Below are 26,418 nucleotides of genomic sequence, written 5' to 3'. Positions count from 1 at the left end.
CCAATCAACAGTTAACCCATCAACTACATGACCCTCAACCAAAATCAGAAAAGGTAATTAAAACCCTAATTACAAACATATATAAAGAGATGGAGTAGAGTACTAGGATATCAAATGGGAGCCCAACAGCTCAAGTACATGACTGTCCTGAGCGAGTCTTCAGCCCGTTTGATCTCATCAGTCTTAGCAGCGGCAGCCAGTTCCGCGGAGTCGAGAGCACCTCCTGCTGCAGAAAGCTTCCCCGCCTTCCTTGATGAACATGTACAAGAGTAGTCCTTGAAAGCCTTGATGGTGGAATCAAACTTTGAGGAAGCCTGCTCTTTAATCCCCTGCATCACCCTCGTTCCCGCCCCTACCCTACTACTCATTTACAATCCAACTTCACCTCCACAAAAAATGATGATTATGATCAGCTAAATAAGTAACAGGGCTGGCTAGTTTGCTCTGGATTTTGGAATTTGCGCTACAACTATGGGAACTGCAAACTGACGCATATATATAGATATAAGGAAGAAGATGGTAGAAAAATGACGCGCATGCATGTTCTGATTGGGAACAACCACCGGCTGCCGCATCGCAAGAAGAGGTGCTTGCCAAGGGAGTCAGGTGGTCTTCGAAGAGGGTAGAAGGACAGGTGTAGGTTTCATTTGATCAGATAATATATGCCAACATTAATTAAAACTAGCTATAATCGTATGATTGCTGTGTAGGCTAATTATGTTGAAACTTATCCTACACCAGCCCCCATTTGAATGTTTATCTAATTACACGGAAACGAAAAAAACCTACCCGGAAACTTCTACATCATTCCACATAACATGTAATTAGAAGCGAAAATCGACACTGTAGCCTGTACCAGCAGTAGTTGCACGTGCAAGAATGTGTTGGGCTCTTTGATGCAGCTGTTCGTTTTCTCGTTTCATCCAATGTTGGATTCTTGTCTTTATCGTCAAATTTGCCATATGCCATCTCCAAATTAACCACAAGACGTGCCTGTGCGTCTACGCTTGTCAATGGGTCAAAATTATCCATCCCTAAATTCATATCTATTCACTACTCATTGCATATATATTGGAGTAACCCGACCCGCCTAGATGCGTCCTACCAAATCTTGTTTGATAAAACTGTTAGAGAAACGCATACTATTAATTAACGCAGCCACGCTCATAATTACTATCCTGATCCCTAAAACTGAAATATCTTTATTTATATTTTTTTTCTTCCACAAATAATTATATATATTTTATTTATTACTTTAATTAATAATTTTCTATTCATACACAATAAAAATTGATTTTGTTTTATTAATTTGTATTTTTCATTTATTTATTTTTTGTTTAATTTAATTGATACAATACAAATTTAAATCATCCCCAAGTATAAATTGAGGAGATTGAATTAACAACTGCAAAAGCCCAAAAGGAATCGAAAGGCCTTTCCATTCTACAAAAATGGACCTTTAATCCAAAGGAACTTCAACCGGCCCAAGTCATTAGGCCCAAAACGCATAAAAATTTCCGTCTGCCCAAACGCTGTCGTACTAGTACCCTATTCAATATCCAAAGCTCCGAATCCGATCCCCCTCTAATCGACCGTTGGTTCCCGCCATGAATGTCCTCATCCACTCCGCTACCTCTCGATTCCCTAATCCTCGTCTCCACCGCCCATTACGTACATCTCTCCGCCAATGCGTCTTCTCCGTTAGGTCGACGTCACTTGATATTTTCCGCCATTGCTCACACTGTTTAACTCTATCCCACCGGTTCTAGGGTTTTGTAAGTTCTTGATTTTGTCTCTTTTCTTCTTTTGTTATTTTCAGGTCAAGTTTTAATCTTCCTTTTCAAGAGCAGAAAGCGAAGTACTATGAACATCTGCAAGCAGCCGTTGGTGTTGTCGAGCGCGCCTGCCGTCTTTGTGTTGATGTACTTTTCTCTTTCTGTTTGAATCTATTTTTCCCTCTTTATTCTGTTTAAATTTATTTTAATTCTTGTTGGAATATAGGTGCAAAAATCATTGTTTTCAAGCGATGGAAAGATCATCGAGAAAATGGATAAGACACCGGTCACCGTTGCAGATTTTGGAGCTCAAGCTCTTATTAGCCTGGGTAACTTTTTTGACTCTGAGAAGAAGGAAAATTAGTTTATTATTTTATTATGCGTTTATTTCTTGATTCTTTTTCCCGCCTTCTGTCACTCCCTTGACGCCAAATAGATGAGCAAACTATTTCCTTCATTTTCACCTTTAACTCTTAGAAAAAGGATAATTAGTTTTTATTTCATTGCGGATTTGTGTTCTTGATGCCTTCTTCTTTTCACTTCTTTCATCTCCCTTAATTCCACAGAGATGAGCAAACTCTTTCCTTCTATTCCATTGGTAGCTGAGGAGGACTCAGCATTTGTACGAGAAAATAATTTGGTGGATGCTGTCGTTGAGGTCGTTAGTGATAAAGCAACTATTGGAGATAAAGAATTAAGTCAAGATGATGTTTTGAAGGCTATTGATAGAGGTGGAAAAGATGCCTATGTGTTTGGACCTGAGCCAGCTACTTATTGGGTGAGCTTGATCAAAATTCAGATTCGATGGGACTGAGAGTGTCAGTCTAACAAAACTATGTAAAAAGCCTCGGATATGTATAACGGGTAAATTAAGTTGCTGCTGCAAAATTGCGTCATTCTCTGACATCATGTGACATATATTGTAGAATACTGTGTGAGAGAAAATTGGTCTAACAAATGTTACTTGCTTTCCATTTTCTAGGCTTGTAATCCTGAATCTTGGTTTCTAATATCATGGATATATACAGATATTGGATCCAATTGATGGTACACGAGGATTTGTCAAAGGTAGTGAAGCTCTCTATGTGGTATGTTTTCTTTATGAGTTTCTCTTCCATTCATGCAATGGGCTTTGATGTCATTAATGTTTTTGCTTTCTGAGGTGCATTTTATAAGTATGACATCAAATATTTTACGAACTCTTCTTGCGTGATAGTTCAACTTTATCCACACAGCAAAAATTGCTGTCAGAAACCACCTTGAAATTCAGAAGCTGACAGAATTTGAGCTGATAAATGCTTTTCTTGTCAAATTTGATTACAGAATCAAACTATTATGTTTCCATGCCCTGCTAGCTGTGTCGTTGTCTAACTCTGACACACTGGGTTTACCATGTGGATACTGAGTTTTAATTCCCAAATAAACTTTCAATTCTAGTTCTTTTATTTAAGAATTACTGAATTTTCAGGTAGGTCTGGCTCTAATAGTTGAAGGAGAGATTGTTTTGGGTGTTATGGGATGTCCGAATTGGCAGGATGAGCATTTAGATGAATTTAACAAAGTTCAGGGAGATGCAGGTACTGTTTCCAGATCAGGGATCATTATGATATCCCATGTTGGTTGTGGAACATGGAGAACAAAATTGTGGGATCTACAAATTGGAAATAACAAAATGGATCATAATTGGACGAGGTGCTTAGTTGACGGGTTTCACCTAGTTGATCAAGCGCGTTATTGTATTCCAGAGAGTCAAACATGGGAGTCTTTGCCCCTTTCAACTCAATTTGATGCGGTAACAAATGCTAACAGTGTTGGGGAGAAACAGATTCTTCTTCTGCCTGCTTGCTGTGGAAGGTTCACTTCAATTAAGATACTTGTGCATTCTCTTACTGTATGCATATGCCTTGAACTTTTACATTACTTGTTTCACTTATTTATTATCATTATAGTTGTTTCCCTGTATGCTGAGCAAATTTTTTTTCGTGTCTTATGGAAGGTTCCTTAAATCTGACTGGGCCTGATGAAGAAAATTTATCGTATTAAGAGCATAAAGAGTATGTGTAAAGATTGATCAGAGAAACAGATTTCTGGACCGAAATCCTGGACATTAAATTCATTATCATTATTCTTGGACTAAGTATATTCAATTGTGTCACGTTACCCCACTAGCATCCAACATTTTGTATTACTAGCTTCCTTGTTTTTTTCATAATCTTTGCGGCTTAGTTGCTGTGTAATGACCTTTCAAAGGAATGATGCTGCATTTGTTCCCCAATAGCAGGCTTCCTTACAGTGAACCATGTTTATGACATCTTTCTATTCTTTGGTTTCCTAAAATACTTGCTTAGAATCATGCATTAAATGGATTGAAGGTGTCAGAGAACTAGAATCACCTTCCATTCATCATGTCAATCTGTTAGCATGTATGAAGTTATGCAAATGCTAAGTAGATATACATTCCCTGAGATGACTTTTAGTCCAGTTCAAATTTCTAGTTAATTTAACATCATTCATCCAATAGAATCATCGCTTTGTAACCTTGAACAACTAGCATGGCGTGAAGAACTGTATAGGCCACAGAAAGAGAGATTTATTCCTATCCACATGCAAGTTGTTTAGTGATACTCTAGTTGTTATTTTGCCAATTCACCATCTTGTTCCTGGGTGCTTTGGGTGTAATACACTTTAGCTGTGTGCATTTGCTCTTTTTTTTCTTATGTCTGCCGCCTGTACAGTCTCTGTAAATATCTGATGGTGGCATCTGGAAGAGCATCCGTTTTCATTGTTCGTGCAAGGACTAAAACAATTATCAAGGTTCATTTCTTATTTCCTGGTTGTGGCTAAGCGGATGAAACAACTCGTGTTCATTTTATTGCTTTGAAAATGTAGGTTTGGGATCATGCTGTTGGAGTCATATGTATTAGTGAAGCTGGAGGAAGGGTATGCTACCCCTGCCCCTTTCACACTCTATTTTTTATTCTTCATCATGTGATATTGCAGCCTAAAAGAGTTTTTCTGATCTAGACAACCTCAATTTGTGTCAATCTCACTCATGTGTAGGAGTTCTAGTACTGCAACAACTAATAAAAGATGAGTAAATGGAGCCAAATAAGTGAAAAAAGATCCAGTCAAATGCTTCTTTTTCACTTAGTATGTTTTGGATCAATGCCAAGGGATATGCAAGAAGCTACTAGAACCATGCTTGAAGTACTATAATTTGTTGGTACATTAGCCATGTAAAACACATCTAGAAACGCCTCGCCAGTTAGAAAATTTGTTTCTGTAAGTTCGTGAATGGAGGCAAAGCACCAGTAGATTCTTAATGAAATGGAAATTGTATGATCCTAGGTAACTGACTGGAAGGGTAGTCAACTGGACTTTGCTGCTGACCAGATAGAGCGAAGAGTCCTATTTCCTTCTGGTGGTATCCTGGTCACAAATGATAGGTTACATAACCAGATACTGGAGATTATATCCTCCAGCTGATGATCATTTGATTTTATTTCTTTTTTTCGCCAATTTTACCGTCTCATTCTTATTGATCTCCATTACCTTTCACCAGATACATTTAGGTCCTTTTTCCATATTTAATATAGAGGAGATCTCAACTTAGGAAGAGAACTTAATTTGTGAACAAGTGTGTATATTACTCGAATCTTTTGCTATTCTTTGCTCTCAAATATATATAGACAAATATATTTTCACTTCAATTACTGTCAGTTTAAAAAATTGAAAACTCGAAACATTCAATTCTTAAAACTGTCAAGAACTGTTGCACTGCTATCACCATCACTTTTCTGTATGAGTTACTGTTTCCGGGTGCAGAATGTATATAAACACCAGTGGTGAGGACAAGAAGTGTGTGATACGTGGTGTAATTCCAGAAAATACTCTTGCTTAAACTTGCTCATTACATTTTCGTGTAAAATAAGCCAAATTACGTAGACGGAACTCTGCTGAAACACTCTGTCCAGCCAATAATCAGCTACCACGACAACATTAGAAACACACGATGAAGCTTTCAAAACATTATGATTCGTTCCTACATGAGAAAAGATTATTACAGCACAATTTTCTATGCACTAATTTAATTATGTTAATCCCAAAATATATACATATATGTAATTTCATCACTGTTTCCGGGGTATTAATTAAAAATTGCAATTTTTTAGAAGACTATTAATTTATACTGGGAAGAAGGATCTCGAAAAATCCATATCCAGGTCTTCCACAAATAAAAATTACCAAATCGCTGATCATCATCAAATTAAATATTCCCCCAACAAAGACTCTTTGGTGAACTTGCATGCATTGCATGGCTGCAAGCATTTAAGTACGTAATCCTGTTTTTAAAATAATGAATATAATATCCCATTAATTGGGGAACCATTCACCACTTCCTAAAAAATAGCATGAAATTGCTGAAAATAGTAAACCATGCACACCAACCACTAATTATTATAAGATCTCGCATCCACAAACAGCTGCAACTCTCATAAACAATATGTTCTTACACAGATTCACATCCCTTCATGTCATAATAATTATATTCATGGATCAAGGTTTGTTGGAGGAAATGAACAGCTCACAACAGGAAAGAACAACACATAATCGACTACCTAATTAAAACCATACAAATCCTTGTTCTGGTCAACTTTTGGAACGTCGTCAGCAGCTTATTTATGAACTAAATTATAACATAATTTTCATGTCCGGACAAGTAATTACCTACTAAAGTATGTGTAAGATATCACCCGTCGTCTCAGAATATAACTAATATTAATAGAATGAGCTAGACGACACACACGCCATTCCGCTAGCTAACTAAGTGTTGTTCAATTAAAAACTAGTAACAAAATCAAACGGTATGCAATTATGCATGCAGTCGTGACACCGAGCACGGGGACATTAACCTAAGATTAAGGTGTATAAATGAAATTATTAAAGTGATTAAGGATTCTATTATTAGGAAGTGAAATGGTTTGAATAATGATGAAGAATGTATGTATATGTATATATATATTTAGAGTAGAGATGGATGTAGCAAGAAGGGCAGACACGCAAGATTGGTCAAAGTGAACAGTACTATATATGGGGTGTATGTATCATATTCATATATGTTGTGTGCTGTCGTCTACTCCACAAAGTACTATATATATCTATTTATAATATATAATGTTTGACCAAAATCTAAAACCTTAAGATTTGTGAGTGTGAGCAAATGTGGACAAGAAAGGCGACAATTTTACACTTGATGATTTTCAACGTTTGCCCATTATACTATATTACATATTCAGACTACATAGTTAATTAATTAGAGAGAGTAATTAATTATATATAATAAAGAGTGAACGCGTGTCCTAATCTACAACTCTAACGAGAGTACTGCAGAGACAATATTAAATTATATTAATTTGTCCAAGCAGATCTGCATGCCTCGGAAAATTAACATATATGCACTACTTTTACGCTCGCTCCATAACATATACGTACATAATTTGTAGGGGTTGTTTGGCTAGCTACTTCAAAAACTTCAAGTATGAGGTGGCATATCATTATTCACATATATAATTTAATTCTATATATCCTCTTTTTGGATATGATAATATTTTTTAAGTTAGGTTCCCAATTATATATGACTCATCAGATGACCCCTCACACACACACACACACACACAAAAGGTAATGTTTCTTATAGTGGGGGTGGGGGTAGTAAAGTCAATAAACTTTTTGAAATTGATAGACAATATGTGCATATATATGTGAGAGTTGATGAGTTTGATTAATCAATGGTAATAGTGTGTGTAATTTGGCCTACCTACCTACACATCTGAGCACAGGGATTAATGTAGGTTTGGCCGATTGTTACCAACGATATTAATATATCTTTTTTATGCATAATATGCTCTATCTCAATGAATAATATTATTTTTATAGTGACAATATAGTAATATAATTAAATAAATATGTGCATGGTAATTTAGCCACTGATATAACTACGAGTTGGGGGAAATAGTACTTACGTCAATAATGAATTATTACAAGTTTACATTGCTATATATACATATGTATATTTGTAAGAATAAAATAATAACATCACGGAAGTTTTATAATTAACTAGCTGTTGTCACACACTGTTTTTGTGTTTATATAATAAATTATTTTTCATATTTTAAAATAATATTAAAATAAGAGTAAAATTTGCAAATCAATACATTGTATTAAAAACGAAAAGATAAAAAAACTACTTTATTGGTTAATGTATAATTTGAAAAGTGGAATAAATTAGTTCTTTTATTAGTTGAACAATATTTTTTTACTTTACAAGAAATTAGTGTGGTGTGTCATTAATTGTTTTTTGAATATAAAGTCCTTTTTTATTTTATATCGATATAGATATTTTTTTTTTAATGAAAGGTATTTACAATAAATGCGGGCGCCCATATTTCGGCAAACACCAAACTCAATTATTGTAGCCATGAAATTAATGCTAACTTTCAAGTCCTCCACGTATTTATTTTTTATATTTCAACATCTTTTTCCATTTTATAGTTGATGGTGTCCAAGAATGCCCGTGCTCAGCGAGCCTGATTCTTGGTCTCCAGGCTGGACATAATTGTCTTTTCAGATTGAAAGAGCTAGCTACATGGCTTGATGAAGCCGGCTCGAATCAGAAGCCATGCAGGAACCAGATGAGGTAGGGGGTGGGGGGTGTACGTGGCTTTTTTGGGTTGAAGACAGCTAATAAGAATCCAGAAAGCGAGGAGTCGTACCCCGCCGGAAAGTGACATATGACGTGAGCCCTACCTAGCTCTACACAAACAAATCTCTTTATATTACACATACTAACCACCCCCCCCTCCCCTCTAAATATTTATAATTAGGCATTACATTAAAAAAAATAAAAAATACCCTTAATATATATAAAGCTTTCTAATTATTATTCCTAATTTCAAATTGCGATCATTTATGATATAACGAAAAATGAATTTTTTTTATAGCAATATTATATTATATTGCACTAGATATATCCTCCCATTTTTAGATTCAACTGTGTAAACACCAAAAGAATTAACACAATTATTAATTGCCATCTTGATACGTATACAGGAGTTGAATGTGATTCTGAAATCTAAATATATTTATAATAATTGAACTGTTGATGCAATGAATATTCAGAGTTAGTATAAATTGTTGAAAGTAAGTAAATAATAATATATGTTAGGCATGTATTGAAAGCAAACTTTCAAATTTTTCTTCCATGGAAAGCGATGGACAGGTGGTAAATCAGAAATCCACCCATCATTACAGTCAGCTTAGTTTATTACATAAACACACACACAAGAAAATTAAAGTTAAAAGTTAGTATATTAATATGTCCGTAAGTGAGATATAAATGAGAAAATAGTATGTAGTGGGGAGTTTTTACCAGGAGAGGGGGCGGGGTTTGATGAATCCACGACTTCTCCGAAGATTGGGGACACGTCGCCAATGCAAGTAACAGGGACGGCACCATCCTTTTGACCTCAATTTCTTGTCTCTTCTTATACATCCAGTTTCTCCCAACTGTACATATATATATATACCCAATCCCACTTACTACTTTCCCTGCGGACCTACAAATTATCTCTTCTCGTCTCTTTCTCATCTCCTCTCCAGAGTAAACTTCCAACTATAAACCAATTTCATCATTTTTTTGTGGTATTATTATCAAGAAATATATAGGGATATGGGAAGGGCTCCTTGCTGCGACAAAAACGGACTCAAGAAAGGGCCTTGGACCCCTGAAGAAGATCAAAAGCTCATCGATTATATACAGAAAAATGGGTATGGAAACTGGAGAACTCTTCCTAAGAATGCTGGTAATTGCTCATCTTCTTCATCTCTCTTTAAATTTATATATACGCATGCATGGTGGAGAGACGTTTCTTGAATGTTCAACTAACTATATACGCTGTTCAGGGCTGCAAAGGTGTGGAAAGAGCTGTCGGCTGCGGTGGACGAATTATCTCCGGCCTGACATCAAGAGAGGACGATTCTCATTTGAAGAAGAAGAGACAATTATTCAACTCCACAGCATTCTCGGAAACAAGTGTGTACACTACTGTCTCGCTAGATTTTAGATTCTACCTTTTTCGGAAAAGTTGTAATTACGTTTGCCTTTTGTCTTTTGGACTAAAAAACAGGTGGTCTGCAATTGCCGCACGGCTCCCTGGAAGAACTGACAATGAGATCAAGAACTACTGGAACACGCACATTAGGAAAAGGCTTCTGCGCATGGGAATCGACCCCGTCACTCACAGCCCTCGTCTTGATCTTCTCGACCTCTCCACAATCTTAAACTCATCTCTCTACGCTAATTCCTCATCCCAAATCAGTTTTTCAAGGTTATTAGGGATGCAATCTTTGATTAATCCTGAGCTTCTACGCTTAGCCACTTCCCTCTTGTCCTCCTCCCACACCCAAAACCAAGATTTCCTCGTACAAAACAACCCTCTGATTAGAGATAATCCCCATGTCTCTAATCAAATCTCCCAATCCTTAATCCAACCTTGTATTCAGACACCAGTTCAGGATTTGACAATTCCAACTAGTTGTTTGGATACAACACCTAACTCATGTACTGTTTCACTTTCTAATCATGACCAAGCTCACCCTTTCATGCAATACGACAACGTTCAAGATCTTGATGCCGGGTTCGGGTCGCAAAATTGCCAGCTAAATGAGTGGCAACTGAGCGATGGATCAATGCTTTCTACTCTGACAGAAGACTATTTGCCGGTAACAAACTATGGCTATTACGGGTCGGATCATCAATCCGTGGTGGACCCGGCTCCATCATCCGAAGCTTCAACTTTTCAACAATCCAACAGCAGCAACAATTTCAGCTTCCAATCCGTTTTGTCAAATATATCAACTCCGTCATCAAGTCCAACTCCTCTGCATTCAAATTCAACTCACAATATTAACAGCAGCAGCACAGAAGACGAAAGGGAAAGTTACTGCAGCAACATGTTGAAGTTTGAAATCCCGGACATCTTGGATGTTAATGATTTCATGTAATGATCATGATCACAAACTGTACCAAGTGATACAAATTGAGACATTTTTTTCTTTTTCCTTTTTCTTTCTTCCTTCTTGGTGTAATCGTGCTGGGCTTTTTCAGGACCCGTACCTCATGTTAATTTCTTGTAAAAATTTCTGTTGGAGTTACAAACTTGTTCCAAATTCTTCAAATCCGACAAGACAGCCCCATTATTTGGATCTTCATATTAATTATATGTACTTGTTTTAATTGATATCAGACTTCATCAGATTTATGTCAAACTAAAGATGGACACATACAAAATTGAAAAAATCTTAATTACATTCAAATTAATAATTAGACAAATATGATATATACAACAAACAGAAAATATAATTCAAGATTCTAGAAAATTAACAAAACGGGCATTAATATGGATATTGAAACCTTTAATTAGTCATAATCACATCAAAGACTTTCCATATCCATACAATATTATATTATAACCACATATATAGATATATATGATATGCATAAATGAATATGGTATCGTACATACGTGGTCCTAGCCGCAGAACTCCAGAAATATATATATATATATATATATGAATTTTATAATTAATGTATTTTTCTAGAGAAGAAATAAAGGTAATTAAATTACTGGAGTGGCTACGGACATGAAAACCAGAGTCACCATATCAACAACTCTTTCAATTCCATAAATCAGCGTATCTGATTATTTTGTGTAATCTTAGTACTTGTCCGATTATTACTGGCACCAGTGTCTTCTTACTTGCCTCAATGCCCAAATTGACTACTCATCATATTATAACTATAATTAGATTAATAATCCGAGTTTTATATATAAAAATAGGAAGAAGAAATTTCATTCCAAGATGGTTTCATCGATCCCGACAGTGGCCGGAGTTGTGAAAGGCGACACGTGGTGGCGCCACCTGTATCACAGAACAGTTACCTGCTAATGAAGTAATATATGGTTATAGTAAATTACTTGCATGGTTGTGCTAAGCAGCGCAGGGGTTTGACTAAAAGGCTGGGCACGTGTCGGGATGATGAAGGAGTAGTGGGGACCATAATCGAAAGGTCTGAAATAGCTTTATTGAAAATCATGGCGTGGCTCTTGTGCTATTTCTTGTCTTTTGTTTGTCCTCCCGTGCGTCAAACAACTCTCACGTCAGCACAAGACATGTGGCCTCTCAATAATACGACGACCCGGCCCTACTCTACCCAATGGGTAACCGGTTCGCCCACTTTGCATTGAACCGGATCCTTTTTCACTTCCCCCCCTTCTTTCTATTTGTTAAAAAATATCTAATTCATATCCTGTTGCAGAGGGGGAAATGGATTTCGAAAATCGCTTCTTAATTTTTCGTTTGTTTGCTTCTGTAAAAAATAAAAAATAAATTAAAAGTTTAAATAGTGAATATATATATATATATATATGAACATTGGCATTATTAATAAATAATGATAATATTATTAATGTCAAATCATCACTTTAATGTTAAAAGAAATTAATAAATTCAGGACACTTTTATTTTGAAGAAATAGTATTGCACATATCATATCATAAGTACTACTCACATATCACATGGTGTGTTCTCCACACCAACAGCATCAAATGCGGACATGATGCTATATATTTTCTTCTATTTGAGGCAAAATTATTGAATTTTATGTCACAATTGATCAAAAATTTATTGAGTAATTAAATCCTTCAATCTAAACAGATTATCAATACAATTAGTCACATATCAATTACGTACGTACTTTGTTCGAACATACATAACATTAACGACCGTCAAGACAATAATTATAATAACCAATTGATGTTTTTGGCCCGTATTTGCAATTATTCAAAAGATAAGATGGTTTGTGTAAATAAATTATAAGTCAGAAGGTGTAAACATAATTATTTCATAAACAAATGATCGAATTTGGAAATACAACAATGAATATGACAATATATATATATATATAGTGGTGGAATTAAGTGTGTACACATTTAATTTTAAAGTCAAAAGTCCTAGTACAGGCGACTACAAACTGGAGTTTTTCCCATGACCATAACAATCTGACACGAAAATGAATCCTCAACGTTAGTTCCTCTCCCTTCTTCAATCGTACGTTCCAAACCCAAAGATGATGTTGTTTTCTGAACTGAAGATCCCAGTTAAGCTCTTTGCTCTATCAAAGCCTCCATGCACGTCATTTTTACATCACAAATACGTCATCGTTTCCCTGATTTTGGCAGTCACTCTCACTTGCATGCATGTCTCTGTTATTATTCTTTGGAGATTAATTAAATAAGATATTTATTAATAAAAGATTATAATTCTGACCGAGATTATGTATGTGTTCTAGAATGCGACTTTAATTAATGGTATTAATTAAATATAGATAGATAGGATTAATTAGATTATGATGAATTTATAGATATAATAATAAAATGAACGAACAAGGTCAAAGAAGCAGTGTAATGAGAAGAGTAATAGAGTGAGGACGTGTCAAAAGATGTCACGGTATAAAGTGTACGGCCGGTGTATGACAGCCGAGTGTAAACCGACCATATCCCTAATCTCTTAATTTCTCTCCCGACCGTCCAAGGAAAAAGCGCGCTTCAACCCTTTGAATGGTCTACTCCTAAACTGGGTTTATGTCTTCTAAATTTTGATTTCTTTCCTCTTTTACTAATAATGTCGTGTTTTTCCTTTTTCTTCTTCGCTTTTGCATGATAGAACACCTCTCGAAGAAATTGTGCTCAAAACATGGAAATTCGCAGTAGAGAAACGTGCAAATGGGGTCTACCCGCCCCACCAAATGTTTTCTTGAGTTAAGTAATGGTCTTTTTTTTTTCTTTAATCTTTTATACTTAATTATATATTATTTTTTCTCTTTATCTGATTAACTACTAAAATATTGATTTGCAGGCGAGAATGATTGCATTTTGATTGATCACATAATTTACTTTACACGGACCTAAGTGTTAATATTGGCTAACGGTTGCTTTTCCCGAGACAATGATTATTTTAAGTGTGATGATAGTTACATTATTGAATTAAGCTCATATTCATAATTTGACATATATTTTCCATTAATAATTATCAAAATTCAAATTATAAATAAATCACTTCACATAAATTTGGATAAATACTCTATTTGTATTTCCATCTTAAGTCGATAGATCAATTGATATCAGATAATATGGGATATTAAAATATGATGTGGGATCCATCCACTTATATGTCAAATAACAAGTCTATCCTTTCGGAGGTGTAGAAATGACCTTCCACTCCAAGAGTTTGAATCTGTTTTGCAGCGTCGGATTGGGTCGATCCAATCCGATTTCATCATCTTATATTTTGGAAATACTAAATCAAAGGCCTAGAATCATTTCTGTCAATTATAGTATTGCAAGAAAAATCAAGAGATGCAGCTGCTGCAGTAGTCTTGTCAATTACAATAAATGTCACGGCCGAGACACACATTTGACAATATGACAATGACAGGGTTATGATAAATATGATTGAATTTGCAAATGGGGTATTGATGGATGCATGTCAAATCTCAATTAAAACGCCTACCAATTCATTGAACTAGTCAAAATAGCATTATCATTCGATGACGACATGTTTGGATCAAATTCACACAATCTCAACATCACATTACATGTCTATACTCAAAATACAATGAATAATTAAGTAATCCTACTTTTATTTAGTTCTTATCTTCAATATTCTGTTATTTATGTACTAAATTAAATTATTAAGTTTTCCTTAAAAAATTTCCCACACTATTACATCATTTGTGTGCCGATATTCGCAGACAAGCTAAAATTTTCCACTCCTCAGCCATTTTTTAGGCTTCGACAAAACTTATTTTAAGTTTGTCGTTTGAAAATGACGTAGTTTTATTTGAATTTAATTTTTTATTTTTTTTTCATATTGCAAGTGAGAGAGATAAAGATGAGGTTGCAAGTAATATGAATAGGAGTCTCTTATAGCTATAGCCCACTCACCCACCAGAGACACAGCACAAAGATATGATCCAAGTAGCAGCAGCGGATACTTGTCACCACCCTAGACAACATTAGCCCCCACGTGTCCCTCACTTCCCCTCTGCCCATATCTTAATTAATCTCTACTCAATTACTACTTGCTTACCTACTTTTACTAATTGTTGAGGATGGAGCAAATGCCTAGAGCGGCGGTGGATCCCCTGGTGGTGGGCGGCGTCATCGGAGATGTGGTCGATATGTTCGTTCCCGCGGCCGACTTGTCCCTACACTACGGCACCAAACACCTATGCAATGGCATGGAGATCAACCCACACTCAGCGGCTCAAAGCCCTCGACTCCTCATCACCGCCTCCGTTCCCGTTCCCACTCCTAATTACTATACTCTTGTATGTAAGTTGGGCTTATACACACACACACACACTAATTAATTGGGATAAATATAGATTAAATATTAAATATTAGTATTTATATATTAATTGACGTTTTTGGACATGGGTATGCAGGTAATGGTTGATCCTGATGCTCCTAGTCCAAGCGAACCAACTTTCAGAGAGTGGCTCCACTGGTAATATGGCACATCCATATTAATTTATTCTAATTACATTATTACATGATAATTAAATGTTGATTGGTATATGGAGTTTTGCCCTGCATGCAGCAAATTAAGACCTTAATTTAATATGAAAATTCAAACATGAATATTTTATATTAATTACAATTTCAAAAACCATTAATTATATATATATATGTCAAATGCAATGCATGTAATGATATATCATGCAAGTACTGTAGCATCTGTTATGTGATTGATTTTGATGGAATCTGATTTTGTTAATTCTGGCAAAAGTTTTTCATGTTATATAATGCCAAATTAATGAAAAGTTCAATCTTAGATAGATTTTGTGGTATGATTAAGGAAAAAAGTGTTATATATCCATATTAATTAGTTTAATCATGCCAATTCATTATATTTCAAATCATGTGGGGTTTCTTTCGTGTTGCAGGCTAGTGATAGACATTCCTGAGGGATCCGATGCCAGTGAAGGTAATTAATTAGATATCATGAATGTAGGTTGATTGCTGGTAATAACTGCTGAAAATTCGTATGCATGACGTCGGAATTTGTTATTACAATGAGTGGGTGGTGCAGGCAAGGAAGTAATGGAGTATATGGGGCCTCAGCCACCCACCGGCATTCACCGCTATGTGTTTGTAGCTTTCAAGCAAAACAGCCTGATGGAAACGGTGAGAAGGCGGCCAGTGGAGCGCGGTCAATTTAACACACGCCAGTTTGCAAGTGAGAATGATCTCGGCCTTCCAGCAGCCGCTCTGTATTTCAACTCTCAGAAGCAACCAGCTGGAAACAAGAAACACTAGAGGGGATCTAATGTGTGGGTACTTGGCGTTGGCTCTCTCTATATGAATGGATAGGTTTATTTCCGGTATATGTGTGTTGTTAGAGGTATAGGTGTGTGATTTTACATATTTAGGTTGCTGTTGCTAATCCAGTCATAAGTAAATCTCTGTCTTGTTTCATTCTGTTTATATGCTATTTGGACTGTTGGGGGGTGTATGATGTATGTGAGTACGTGTCAAGTCATCTTTGTGTTGCTGATCATTACAGGAGAGTCGTTCTCTTTATTACCACTTGGTGATCTCTTGCATGCTCAATGAAGGACAGTTCAAAAGTTTCCTTTTCTCCAAACTCCTGATTCATTGAAGTGAGCTGCGCTATTACATTCCGGTTCAAAGCTATTGGTTTTGGTAAAACGGCAGGCATTTTAATTTCTTGCAAACTGCTAAAGGCCTTTTTTCATTCCAGAGTTTCCATTCATATCATAGTTTCAGGTGATTGAAATTGTTTCCCTGGATCGAAATTGAGGCTGATCGGACAATGTATTTTCTTCTGAATTGCAACTCTGTTTTTCGAATTGTTCCTATTGGAAATCCCATGGTTGTTGCATGAAATGTACATCCATGGAAACCTGAAAAATATAAATGTACATGAGTGATAAAATTACAACAAAGAAGTAAACTCAAATGTTCAAACTTATATCCACGCCTACGATGTCTGATGTTACAGGCAACATTAAGTACAATTATCTTGAAATTCTAATGAAATATCTGGAAATTACGTGCAGCTGCAGGCCTATCTTCTTCTGAGAACTGTTTTACCCTGTTTATCTTCCTGTACAAGGCGCAGAACTTCATTTGGAGGGGTGTGCCTCCAAATTTGAGGCTTCATCAATTGATGCCCCATCTGTGCAAACCTATCAGCAGTTCTATTGCCCTCCCGATAAATATGCGTTAGGACGCAGTTCTTTATTTCCGGTATCATCAAGTTTATACGCGCGACATGCATCTGTACTTTGGCGCATTTAATTGGTCTCCTCTTAGCAATAATGTCGACTAGACTCTTGGAGTCTCCTTCCAGCCATACATCGCTCCAACCATTTTCCAGCACGATCTCAAGGCCTCGTAGGAGGGCAGCCAGTTCTGCTATCGTGCTGTTGCTTTGGCCTATGGATTCAGCGTATCCCAGCAAGAAGTCAGCGTTATGGTCTCTGAATATGCCTCCGATGCTGGAATTTCCTGTCTTGCATTTGCAGGAACCGTCGTAGTTCAGCTTTGTCCAGCCGTCCTCTGGTTTTTCCCATGTGACGTGAAATGCTTTCTTGTGCCATTTCCTGTCTAGAACTTGTAGTACTGGACGTCGAATCGTTGTCCCATAACAAAAGAATCTTGAAATTATCAGCATCACTTCTATATTCATTAGATTTGTTGATGTTTCCAGAGTTTATAAGAATGAGATTAAGGTTGTTGGTTAGACACACATGTTGTCATGCATTTCGTGCTGGAGAGTTGGAGTAGAGGGTAAGCAAAGGCAGTTTTAGAATTCCGGAGGCACAAGGCAAAGAGTGATACTCGGGATGGAATCTGTGTGTCATTTTCTGGAGGAGTAAGAAAGGACGAGTTCTTGCATGGTTATGGAACAACAGTATATAGGAACATCTACAGGTCTGTGTGGATTTGATTTGAAGCACTGTAACCATTGTTTTATTAACTGTTAAAAATGACGGTTAGTATCTCTCTGAAATTGGACCGTGAATTTTGGAGCATAACCGCCTAGTTATCAGAAGCCAAGAACTTAGGCATTGGTTTTAGTAGCCACAATTGTCGGATGTTGTCCAATCAACAGATACTAATGGATGGTTATTTGCATAAATAAATAGTACTGATAACTGCTTGCTCCTATCTTGTACTATGCCACCAACTGCATTTCGAATGTTGATCATATTTTTATAAACACGACATTGAAGGATTATACTAATTACTAATATAGGGATCACGTGTGAAATATTTTCTTAAATATGCGAGAGTGAACTAATTATAGAGACAAAATGTATGTGATTGGGTGTTATTTCCACGTATCTTATAACTCTTGGGAGTTGCATATGTGATTGAGTGCAAGATTAGCAGGATCGATAATCATGGATCAATTACCAATTGTTTAATCTTATTGCAGTAGTGTTCAAATTTCAACTGTCCAATTCAGAGAGTTATAACTCTATTCAAAACCTCAATCACAAGAGTTTAGGTAGGGACGTAAGACACGAGCATATATGCCTGAAGTGCAACAACCCAGGCCCGCAGTGTATGACGTGCCAGGTACTCATTTTCAAGTGAAAAATGCTTTAGTTCAAACAGTTCTAATTATTCAACCATATCCAGTGGCTCTAGCTAGGTCAAGTGACCATTGGATTTCCGGGTCAGGGCCAAGTATATGGTGCAAGAGTAAGACCATGTGAAGTGTTAGACAGAATATACGCCGATTATGCAAGTCAAGCAATGTACTATGGGGCGAGAACATGGCTGTTTTTCCATGTTCTTACCTGGGTATGGATTTTTCAGTTGGGGAAGACATGAGGGAATTGGAAAACACCTCTTGTCGGGTTGGATCTCAAATTGATCTTGAGAAATTGGTTGTGAACATGCCTCTCTATGCCCGACTGAGGGGACGGGGGGCTATGGAGTGATTGTTGGGGACCATTCGGGAGCTGCATCTTCTGGAAGGCTGGTTCTATTCCCCAGATGCTGGGACCCCAGGCAGCAGAGATGCGAGCAGCAGCAGTGGCGGAGTCTTTTTCAGATAGGGAGCTGGTCATCGAGGGAGATTGCCTTATGTTATTAGAGCCATCAACTCTCAGGATCTTGAGTACACTCCGTTGGGTCCTTTGCTCATGAATATTGATAAAGCTCTTCCTCAAATTCCACGAAAGAGTCTCACGTTTGTTCGACGTAGAGCTAATGTTGCTGCCCATGTTCTTGCCCGTAATGCTTATCTTAATGAAATGCATTGAACCCCCCTTCCAAAAAAAAAAAAAAAAAGAATTGAAGCTCAAAACCTATTGATCAAATTTAGTTGAACTTAGCAATTAATGTAGTCTGGGCTCTTTAACTTCAATACTTGTAACAGGTATATGTGAGAGTCGCGGAATTGGGCTTAATGGAGTTGAAGTCCTTCCCCGTAGTTGAGTAGGAAGTCGGGGAGAATTGGGCTTAATGGACTTCCCCGTAATTGAGTAGGAAATCGGGGCGTTTTTACCCTTTGTTGGACTTCTAGTAATAAAGAGGAGTATATTAAGTTGAGCCCATGATTCATATGGCAAAGTGAAAACCCACCCATTTTCTATTACACTTGGGTGTCAAGGCAAGTATATATATTTAGCCCTGGTAAGTTTTCTAGAGACTGAAGAGAAATTATGCAAAAGAAGGCAGTTTTGCCTGGTTGGCTTTAATGATTCGCCCACCCAAGTGATTAACTAACTAGGTTGGATTGAGGTAATTTTGCAATGATATATTAGTTGTGTAGAGAAAGGAATTGGTAAAATGTGAAATGAGATTAGGGTTTGGAGTTGAGGAATTTGGGGAACTAGTGTAGTTTCGAAAAGAAATGAATTGGGGAGGTGGTGAAGAGGCCCACAGAAAGGGCATTGTACTGAGAAGAACAATGATGGTGCTGTGTGCATGGGGTGAAGGCGTGACCCCTCAATGCATGCACTCATACTCTCTAATAGGAATGAATGTCGTTTCATCCTACACATACTCCACATACATATATACAAGCATGCATGTCTCTGCGGTTACAATCATTCACACATCTGCTAAAACGCAATCCGCAGGTGATGAAAAGATGCATGAGGGGCAATTGCAAGAAAGAAAAAGTGAAAGTTGGTGTAGTGGAATGGTAATGAGGGGAAGGGAGCAAGATAGCTTTCTCTTGTACCAATGATGAAAAGCCAACCCCGCCCCAGAAATAGAATCTCTTATCCAAACATCACAATTAAGTAAATTAAAGAGAGATGCGTTACTTGTTCATGGGGCAATCTCATCACTCCTCACCTTCTCTTAATTAATTTATTGCCTAACCCCACACCCAAATTTTCTGATACTATGAATGTGCGCCAGCGGTCAAAGAAAACCCTTCACATCACATGCTCAGAATGTGATTCATTACCAAAAGGAACCATATACATACCTACCTTTATCTTTTAAATACATGTACATATACAGGAGAAAAGTAGGTACTACTGTTGCTCAAACTCATGCCTATTATTTCAAGATCATTACCTTAAAATAAAGGCTTTAATTACCTTAATTAATTAAAAGTTAAAAACAACAACCTTGTGCCCAGGAGCAGGAGCAGGTGAGGTATCCAGATTGATGAAATCTATGGGATGCATGGGTTGAAGAGGATTTAATGCAGTCACGTGTGTGACACATATAGTGCAAACAGGATATATGTTGTGGCTGTCCTCTATGTGTAGAAGCTGCGTTATTCATCAAATTTGAAATACTCAACTCATCTATCAATTATACCACAAACTATTAATTCACAAATATATATATGTACCTACCTATATATGGGGGAACGGAAGACCCACTTGAGACTGAGTACCAATTCCGTTTACATGAATCACGTGACTCTCCCTGCTCCTTCCACACATGTGTTCTGTCTTAATTTGTTCCTACAATCTCACTTTTGTCATTCAACCAGCAGTGAAATAAAACCATCCAACCACATATTTATATGTCCTAATGTGCCGTAGTAGTGCGAAAATCTCATTGTTTCCCTAGCGTTGTGAAATGCTGCCCTGCATTGTTTTCACACATAGGATAATAATGCTCTTATAGTATTTTCACTACATGCACTGCTCTCTCGTATTTATCAACTCATATTTCTTTTATTTTGTAAACTTTACTATAATCATCTCATATATATACTGAGTACAAATCGGACATGACTGCCTTAAGCTCATTTAAATAATAGGACATGACTAACTTAATCTCATTCCCTTCTGTCAAACCAATGAAGAAAAGGAAAACCATTTCAAACCTCCAGTGTTGTAATCTAAATCATCATACCACAAATGTTATTGCATTTAATTATAACATGATTGATTACTTAGTACACAAACGAGATTAACAAAAAGAAAATCTATGTAGTAAATTACTCGTTACATGTAATTAATTTGAATTTGATTGAACACAGGTACACACAAAATTTACCATATCTTTCTTATAGATTTGACTGTATTTACTATTGAGTCCTTTTACTTTCTGCTTTTTGTTTGATTTATTATTGGTGAATGTTTGAGTCAGCGGGTGAGAATGAGGAGCGTGAATAAATAGCCAGAACGGGGCGTTGAATGGTTTCAATCAGAGGCTTTAATGGCTTTCTTCACCCTCCATTCCTCTCTCTAACTATTCATTCTTACACTAAAGGGTTTTTCCTCTCTTTCCCCTTCCGGAAAAGGATATCAAGGAAAGAAAATGGAGCTGGATCTTCAGAATCCGTTGACGACTCACCAAGACCTGCAATACGACGGCGTTCCGTCTCTCTTCGCCAATGAGTCCGACCACATGCCTTCTCTTCTCTCCTTTCACGCCTCCGGTTTCCGATGCTCTATCCGCCGGACTGCACTCTCTCTCATTTCTCAGGTAAATTCTTCAACGCTCTCAAGCAAAAGTATACTGTGAAATCAGAAAGATGGTTTCTTAACGTGCGTATTTCTGCAGGTAAAGTTCGCGTACAATTTGGATCCATTTCTGGTCTACCTCTCTTTCAATTACGTCGATCGCTTCCTCTCTACACAGGAAATTCTGGTAAATTTGTTACGAAGATTGAAACTACATTATGTATAAGCATTAATTCATCGTGTATGCGTATTTTGTGCCTTTTGTATTGAGATTTGATGTTAAATCAGGAGAAAAGGCCATGGATTGCGCATATTCTGGTAGTTGCAAGCCTTTCGCTCGCTGCCAAGATGAGAAACTCTGATTTATCCATTTCACTCTCCGATTTACAGGTATGACTACTAATTCAGCAAAACGAAATGTTACTTCTTTTGGTTCGCAAGGATATATTAAGTAATTTACGCAACTTTGATTTCTACTGAAACAGAGAGAAGACGGCTTTGAGTTTGACTCCCAGTCGGTTCGTCGAATGGAGAGAATTTTACTCTCTACTCTGCGATGGCGAATGCGATCTATCACTCCTTTCTCATTTCTTCAATATTTCATCTCTCTTTTGGAAATCGAAGACCACTCTTTAACTCAATGTCTCAAGCACAGAGCTTCAGAAATTATCTTCACCGTTCAACAAGGTAATTAATTCTGTTTTCATATGAAAATCTGTTTGTCAAATTTTGTGATTTTATCGTTTTATATGCAGAGCTGAAGCTTTTAGAGTACAAACCTTCGACGATTGCAGCTTCAGCGCTTCTCTGTGCCATTCATGACTTGACTCCGCCTGCATTTTCTTCTTCCCACTCCGCAATTACTTCCTGTGAATATGTGGACAAAGTAAAAACACTGTTTCATTGAATTCATTTAATTCTTATTATTGACAAGTTACTGTGGTTAAGAGGTCTTATGTTATTCTGTTACTTCAGGATACATTGTCGGAATGCTTCGGTGTGATGCAGGAGATGACAAGAGAGGGATACGGACTAAGTCTTGATGAGAGTGCGTGTGCTACTGTGACACAGATCAGTGTCCTTGACACAAGCGTGGAGGGCACTAGCAGTTCTGGTCCTGGATTCCCAGAAAGTGACAACGTCAAGCGGCGGAGGCTAAATGGTTTTTACGACAACGATAGAACATTCAAGATCTCTCAAATCCAGCAGTGTAATTAGCATCATGATCCCGTGCAGCACGCCTTGAAAACGTCATTCTCAATGTTTTCTTATCAGCTTTTCCAAAATGTTAAAAAAAATGAAAATTTCGTTTCAATCATTCGAATGGCTGAGAATAATTAGTAATTTCATATAGAGCGTCGAAATTAAAGAAAGTTTATTTTGTTAATTACCTTGGAATGAGCAATCAAAGCGGATAAGTAAGAAATTAAGAAAATATTTTAAATTTTTATCTTCGAAAGAGAACTTTCAGGGCAAATAATTCATACACAAAAGGGAAAAAAAGAGAGGAAAAATCAATCCCGTAAACGAAAACGAGCCATCAAAAGCCAAAACAAACGTTAAAAGCTCTCCTCCTCCACTTAATTGCTGCCCGTGGCTGTTTGTGCAGAGCGGCATGGCTGTTCATTGGAACTGTATCCTAGGATCGCACGTACATGACCGATACCTGCCACTGCAGACATCACCCTGTCCTGCGTAATCTGAAATTATAACATGTAATCAGAGAGGAGCTTGGAGGAATCCCTGTACTTGTTTCACACCATGCATGAAATGCATCTTTCTGTGTCAATTTATTCCTTCTTCTTGGCTACGATGCAGACACAGACAGTAGAATATCACTTCTTGCACTGAGTACCAGTCTCACTCATCGTTATTCTTTGAAATCTTGATCCTCAAACTCAGAATCGCTTAATCCAGAATTCTTATATTCTCGAGTCGGAATCTTTACGATAATATTTCTTGAATCACAAATTGGCATTCTCAACAACAAGAAGACAGATTCACAACCATAATTGATTCAAAATTTCTGCCGTTGATCGGATATTCATGAGAACCGCTGATTGTATATGTGAGACCGAAGCAGGGAGATGGTGATCACAATTCTTGAAGGGGGTAGAAGAGAAAGAAATTAGGGTAATATAGGAATTGGATAGTTGGTATCAAGCGGGAGAACCAACTAATGATTTGTTTGGCCCATATTCCATGGTCTGGACCATCTATTAACCAGTTGGACCAGTCGTGAGGATTGACGCATCTATTAGACATTCCCCAGAGTAGCATATCTATATCTCTCATGCCATGATTGATATAATTTGAGGGAATAGAATAAATTTAAAAATAAAATAAAAGTATGAATAGAATGATTTTGTTATATCATTCCTATGTTTGATATACTAAAGTAATGAAAAAGGAAATTGAACCAAACTTTCCAAATTATCATTTATATGTTTTGTAAATAATAGAATTTAAAAATTAAAATAAAAAATACAGCAATCAAGCAACATCTCATTACATAAGAAATATTATTTTAAAATGTTAAATTAATTTTAACAAATACTTATTATTTATATATACTTTATCATACATATCGAAGATATAGAATACAACAATATATGGTATATATTCTATTATATAATACTTTAACCATGTAGCAATATTTGGTAAAACGCATATAAAGATGTTAATTTCGAGCATATTTGTGATTAATGCAAGAACCTTAAAATTTCTTCACTTGCAAAATGCCATTGCATCACTTCCTTAACAAATAAATGCATAATGCAAAGTTTTCTTACATTTTCAACACTAGTTTACAACCTACATATGTACATTGGACCTTCTCTAAGCTGCATTGAGCTCGACATGGCTAACAATCTTTTGTGCTCGTGGAATAGCCATTGTGTTACTTGATCTTACTCTTTTTTCAATGGCGTCTAGTATTGAGACATGAAACATCACTTGGGATGGGGGACAAGAGAAGGAGAATGGTCTACCACAGAAGCTGATAAAACAATGCTGTCATTTGAGGTTTTCTGCATGCTAAGGAGTTCTGGAGACTTTGTTGACACAACAAAATGTGGGCTCAACTCCAAGAATGCTTTAGCATCCTCGGAGAAGCTTCCTATGCATATGGTGTCCCCTCTGCCGTGCCAGATCCCATCTTGGACATTGTTCATCTCCAATGTCCTGGACTCCTGCTCCAGTTCACAAAAGTGTTAGATAGAGCATTCTTGATAACAAGACGAAAAGTGATGTTTCATAGTCATGATATCTGAGAAAGCACTTTAACATAGTGTTTCGTTAGTTTTTGGCTTTGGGACACCAGTGATTGCCAGAATTCTATTTCATGGTGGTGGGTTGTGCATTTCTGAAATGCTGCCAAATGTTCCAATCCTGTGAAATGTGGAAATCAACTTCAATATGAAGACAAACCTGAGATAAAGTGCAAAACGGGCAAACAAGATGGTGAACACAGTCATCCACAGAACTTTCTCCACCCTGCATAAGCAAACAAGTCGAATCACCTCTCAGAATTTGAAAACTGAATTTCATTAGGGAATGAAAAATTTATGTTAGAGCATATCGAACATAGATTTTCGAGCTCCAAATATTAATGAAACATGACGTGAAGGGACAGTCAGACATTATGCAGACAACACTGGAAATTGGAAGAGATGTATATTGAACCAGATAGATACAGCATAACTTGTTGTACTCCAGAAGGATGGCCAAACACATCCAAGGAGCTGTTTATGCAGTACTCTAAAACCAAAACAGTTTCCGAAAATGCAATGCTTACTTTTATATTGAACTTCCTCCTAATCTGCATCCGGTGATATCCCAGATACGTTCCAATGAAGACAGTGAAAGCAATAGCCAAATACAGAAAGCACCGCGTTCTGGTGATTATGAATGCTAGCAGATTGGACAGGGCAACAACAGCAAGAATGAAGTGAATGAATCCCTGCAGAATTCACTCATATATTCAGCAACAAAGGAAACTCAGAACTATAGTACTAAGATAAGCATGTAAAGCAATGGTACAGCATCCGCTCCTAGATAGTTTTAATTCCTTAACCAGTTAATACTCAAACTTTGCTCTTCTGGTGAATGCCGATCCAAACTCATATTGTTTGCATGAAATTTACCTGAAGGAAACAAGAACCAAATCCAGCTCGCTTCATATTCTTGCCAAATCTGTAACATGGACAACTGCAGTAAATTGGCAAACTAGTTAGAGACAATCACCAAATTGATTTTGAATGTATAAAAAAAGGATAGAATCCTCCGGCAAACATCAATTCTCACGACTAAAATAATGTCAAAATGATAATTTTAAAGTATAGAAATACATGCTTGGTAGCATATTATGAACCTCAAATTAGTCATAATCAAGAAAAAATGGCAAACCTCGTCCAATTTGAGCAGTTAAAAGCCCTTTTGACTTCCTTAAAAGAATTGTTGGCTACATCAACTTTACTCCATATCAGAAATAAGAGTTAAATTGAAGCTAAAAATAGAAGTCATTTTTTTTCTCCCTTTTTTTATTTTTTCAAGATTAAACATCGCAACATTTACATACAACAATTTATTTAAAAATAG

At 36.7% G+C, this 26,418-nt stretch overlaps 5 protein-coding genes across 10 annotated transcripts in view; 4 read left to right on the top strand and 1 right to left on the bottom strand.

Annotated features, from left to right (window-relative positions):
• Nucleotides 1,567-5,333, top strand: LOC105175449 (putative PAP-specific phosphatase, mitochondrial). Of its 5 annotated transcripts, XM_011097887.2 has the most exons (10): nt 1,567-1,705; nt 1,820-1,922; nt 2,002-2,104; nt 2,342-2,553; nt 2,804-2,863; nt 3,244-3,352; nt 3,521-3,629; nt 4,511-4,589; nt 4,665-4,715; nt 5,124-5,333. In XM_011097887.2, the coding sequence occupies exons 1-10, from the start codon at nt 1,608-1,610 to the stop codon at nt 5,259-5,261; spliced, it is 1,062 nt and encodes a 353-aa protein (XP_011096189.1). In that variant the 5' UTR covers nt 1,567-1,607; the 3' UTR covers nt 5,262-5,333. The 5 variants fall into 5 exon arrangements, 3 of the variants coding, with proteins under 3 accessions (XP_011096189.1, XP_011096187.1, XP_011096188.1); XR_002288128.1 differs by having other exon boundaries at nt 3,244-3,629; nt 3,772-4,589; nt 5,124-5,142; XR_002288127.1 differs by having other exon boundaries at nt 3,244-3,666; nt 3,772-4,589; nt 5,124-5,142.
• On the top strand, nt 9,028-11,030 carry LOC105175448 (protein ODORANT1). The gene is made up of 3 exons (XM_011097884.2): nt 9,028-9,637; nt 9,738-9,867; nt 9,962-11,030. Exons 1-3 carry the CDS (start codon nt 9,505-9,507, stop codon nt 10,836-10,838), a joined length of 1,140 nt encoding a protein of 379 aa, XP_011096186.1. The 5' UTR covers nt 9,028-9,504; the 3' UTR covers nt 10,839-11,030.
• Nucleotides 14,900-16,486, top strand: LOC105175447 (protein MOTHER of FT and TFL1). The gene is made up of 4 exons (XM_011097882.2): nt 14,900-15,225; nt 15,343-15,404; nt 15,844-15,884; nt 15,990-16,486. Exons 1-4 carry the CDS (start codon nt 15,007-15,009, stop codon nt 16,214-16,216), a joined length of 549 nt encoding a protein of 182 aa, XP_011096184.1. The 5' UTR covers nt 14,900-15,006; the 3' UTR covers nt 16,217-16,486.
• LOC105175446 (putative cyclin-D6-1) lies at nt 21,475-23,423 on the top strand. 2 transcript variants are annotated; one of them, XM_020698376.1, is made up of 6 exons: nt 21,475-21,841; nt 21,920-22,006; nt 22,111-22,209; nt 22,305-22,506; nt 22,575-22,705; nt 22,795-23,423. In XM_020698376.1, the coding sequence occupies exons 1-6, from the start codon at nt 21,674-21,676 to the stop codon at nt 23,035-23,037; spliced, it is 930 nt and encodes a 309-aa protein (XP_020554035.1). In that variant the 5' UTR covers nt 21,475-21,673; the 3' UTR covers nt 23,038-23,423. The 2 variants fall into 2 exon arrangements, with proteins under 2 accessions (XP_020554035.1, XP_011096183.1); XM_011097881.2 differs by having other exon boundaries at nt 21,480-21,841; nt 22,108-22,209.
• LOC105175444 overlaps nt 24,551-26,418 on the bottom strand; it is a 2,998-nt gene continuing 1,130 nt past the window's right edge. Inside the window, exons 2-5 of the mRNA XM_011097880.2 lie at nt 25,965-26,028; nt 25,616-25,780; nt 25,249-25,314; nt 24,551-25,010 (exon numbers count right to left, since the gene is read on the bottom strand). Of these exons, the coding sequence (XP_011096182.1) occupies nt 24,771-25,010; nt 25,249-25,314; nt 25,616-25,780; nt 25,965-26,028 (535 nt within the window). The 3' untranslated portion in view covers nt 24,551-24,770. The remainder of the gene's footprint in view (nt 25,011-25,248; nt 25,315-25,615; nt 25,781-25,964; nt 26,029-26,418) is intronic.

This window comes from Sesamum indicum, linkage group LG12, assembly GCF_000512975.1.
Source record: "Sesamum indicum cultivar Zhongzhi No. 13 linkage group LG12, S_indicum_v1.0, whole genome shotgun sequence".
Taxonomy (NCBI): domain Eukaryota; kingdom Viridiplantae; phylum Streptophyta; class Magnoliopsida; order Lamiales; family Pedaliaceae; genus Sesamum; species Sesamum indicum.
This window is presented reverse-complemented; position numbering and strand designations above follow the sequence as displayed.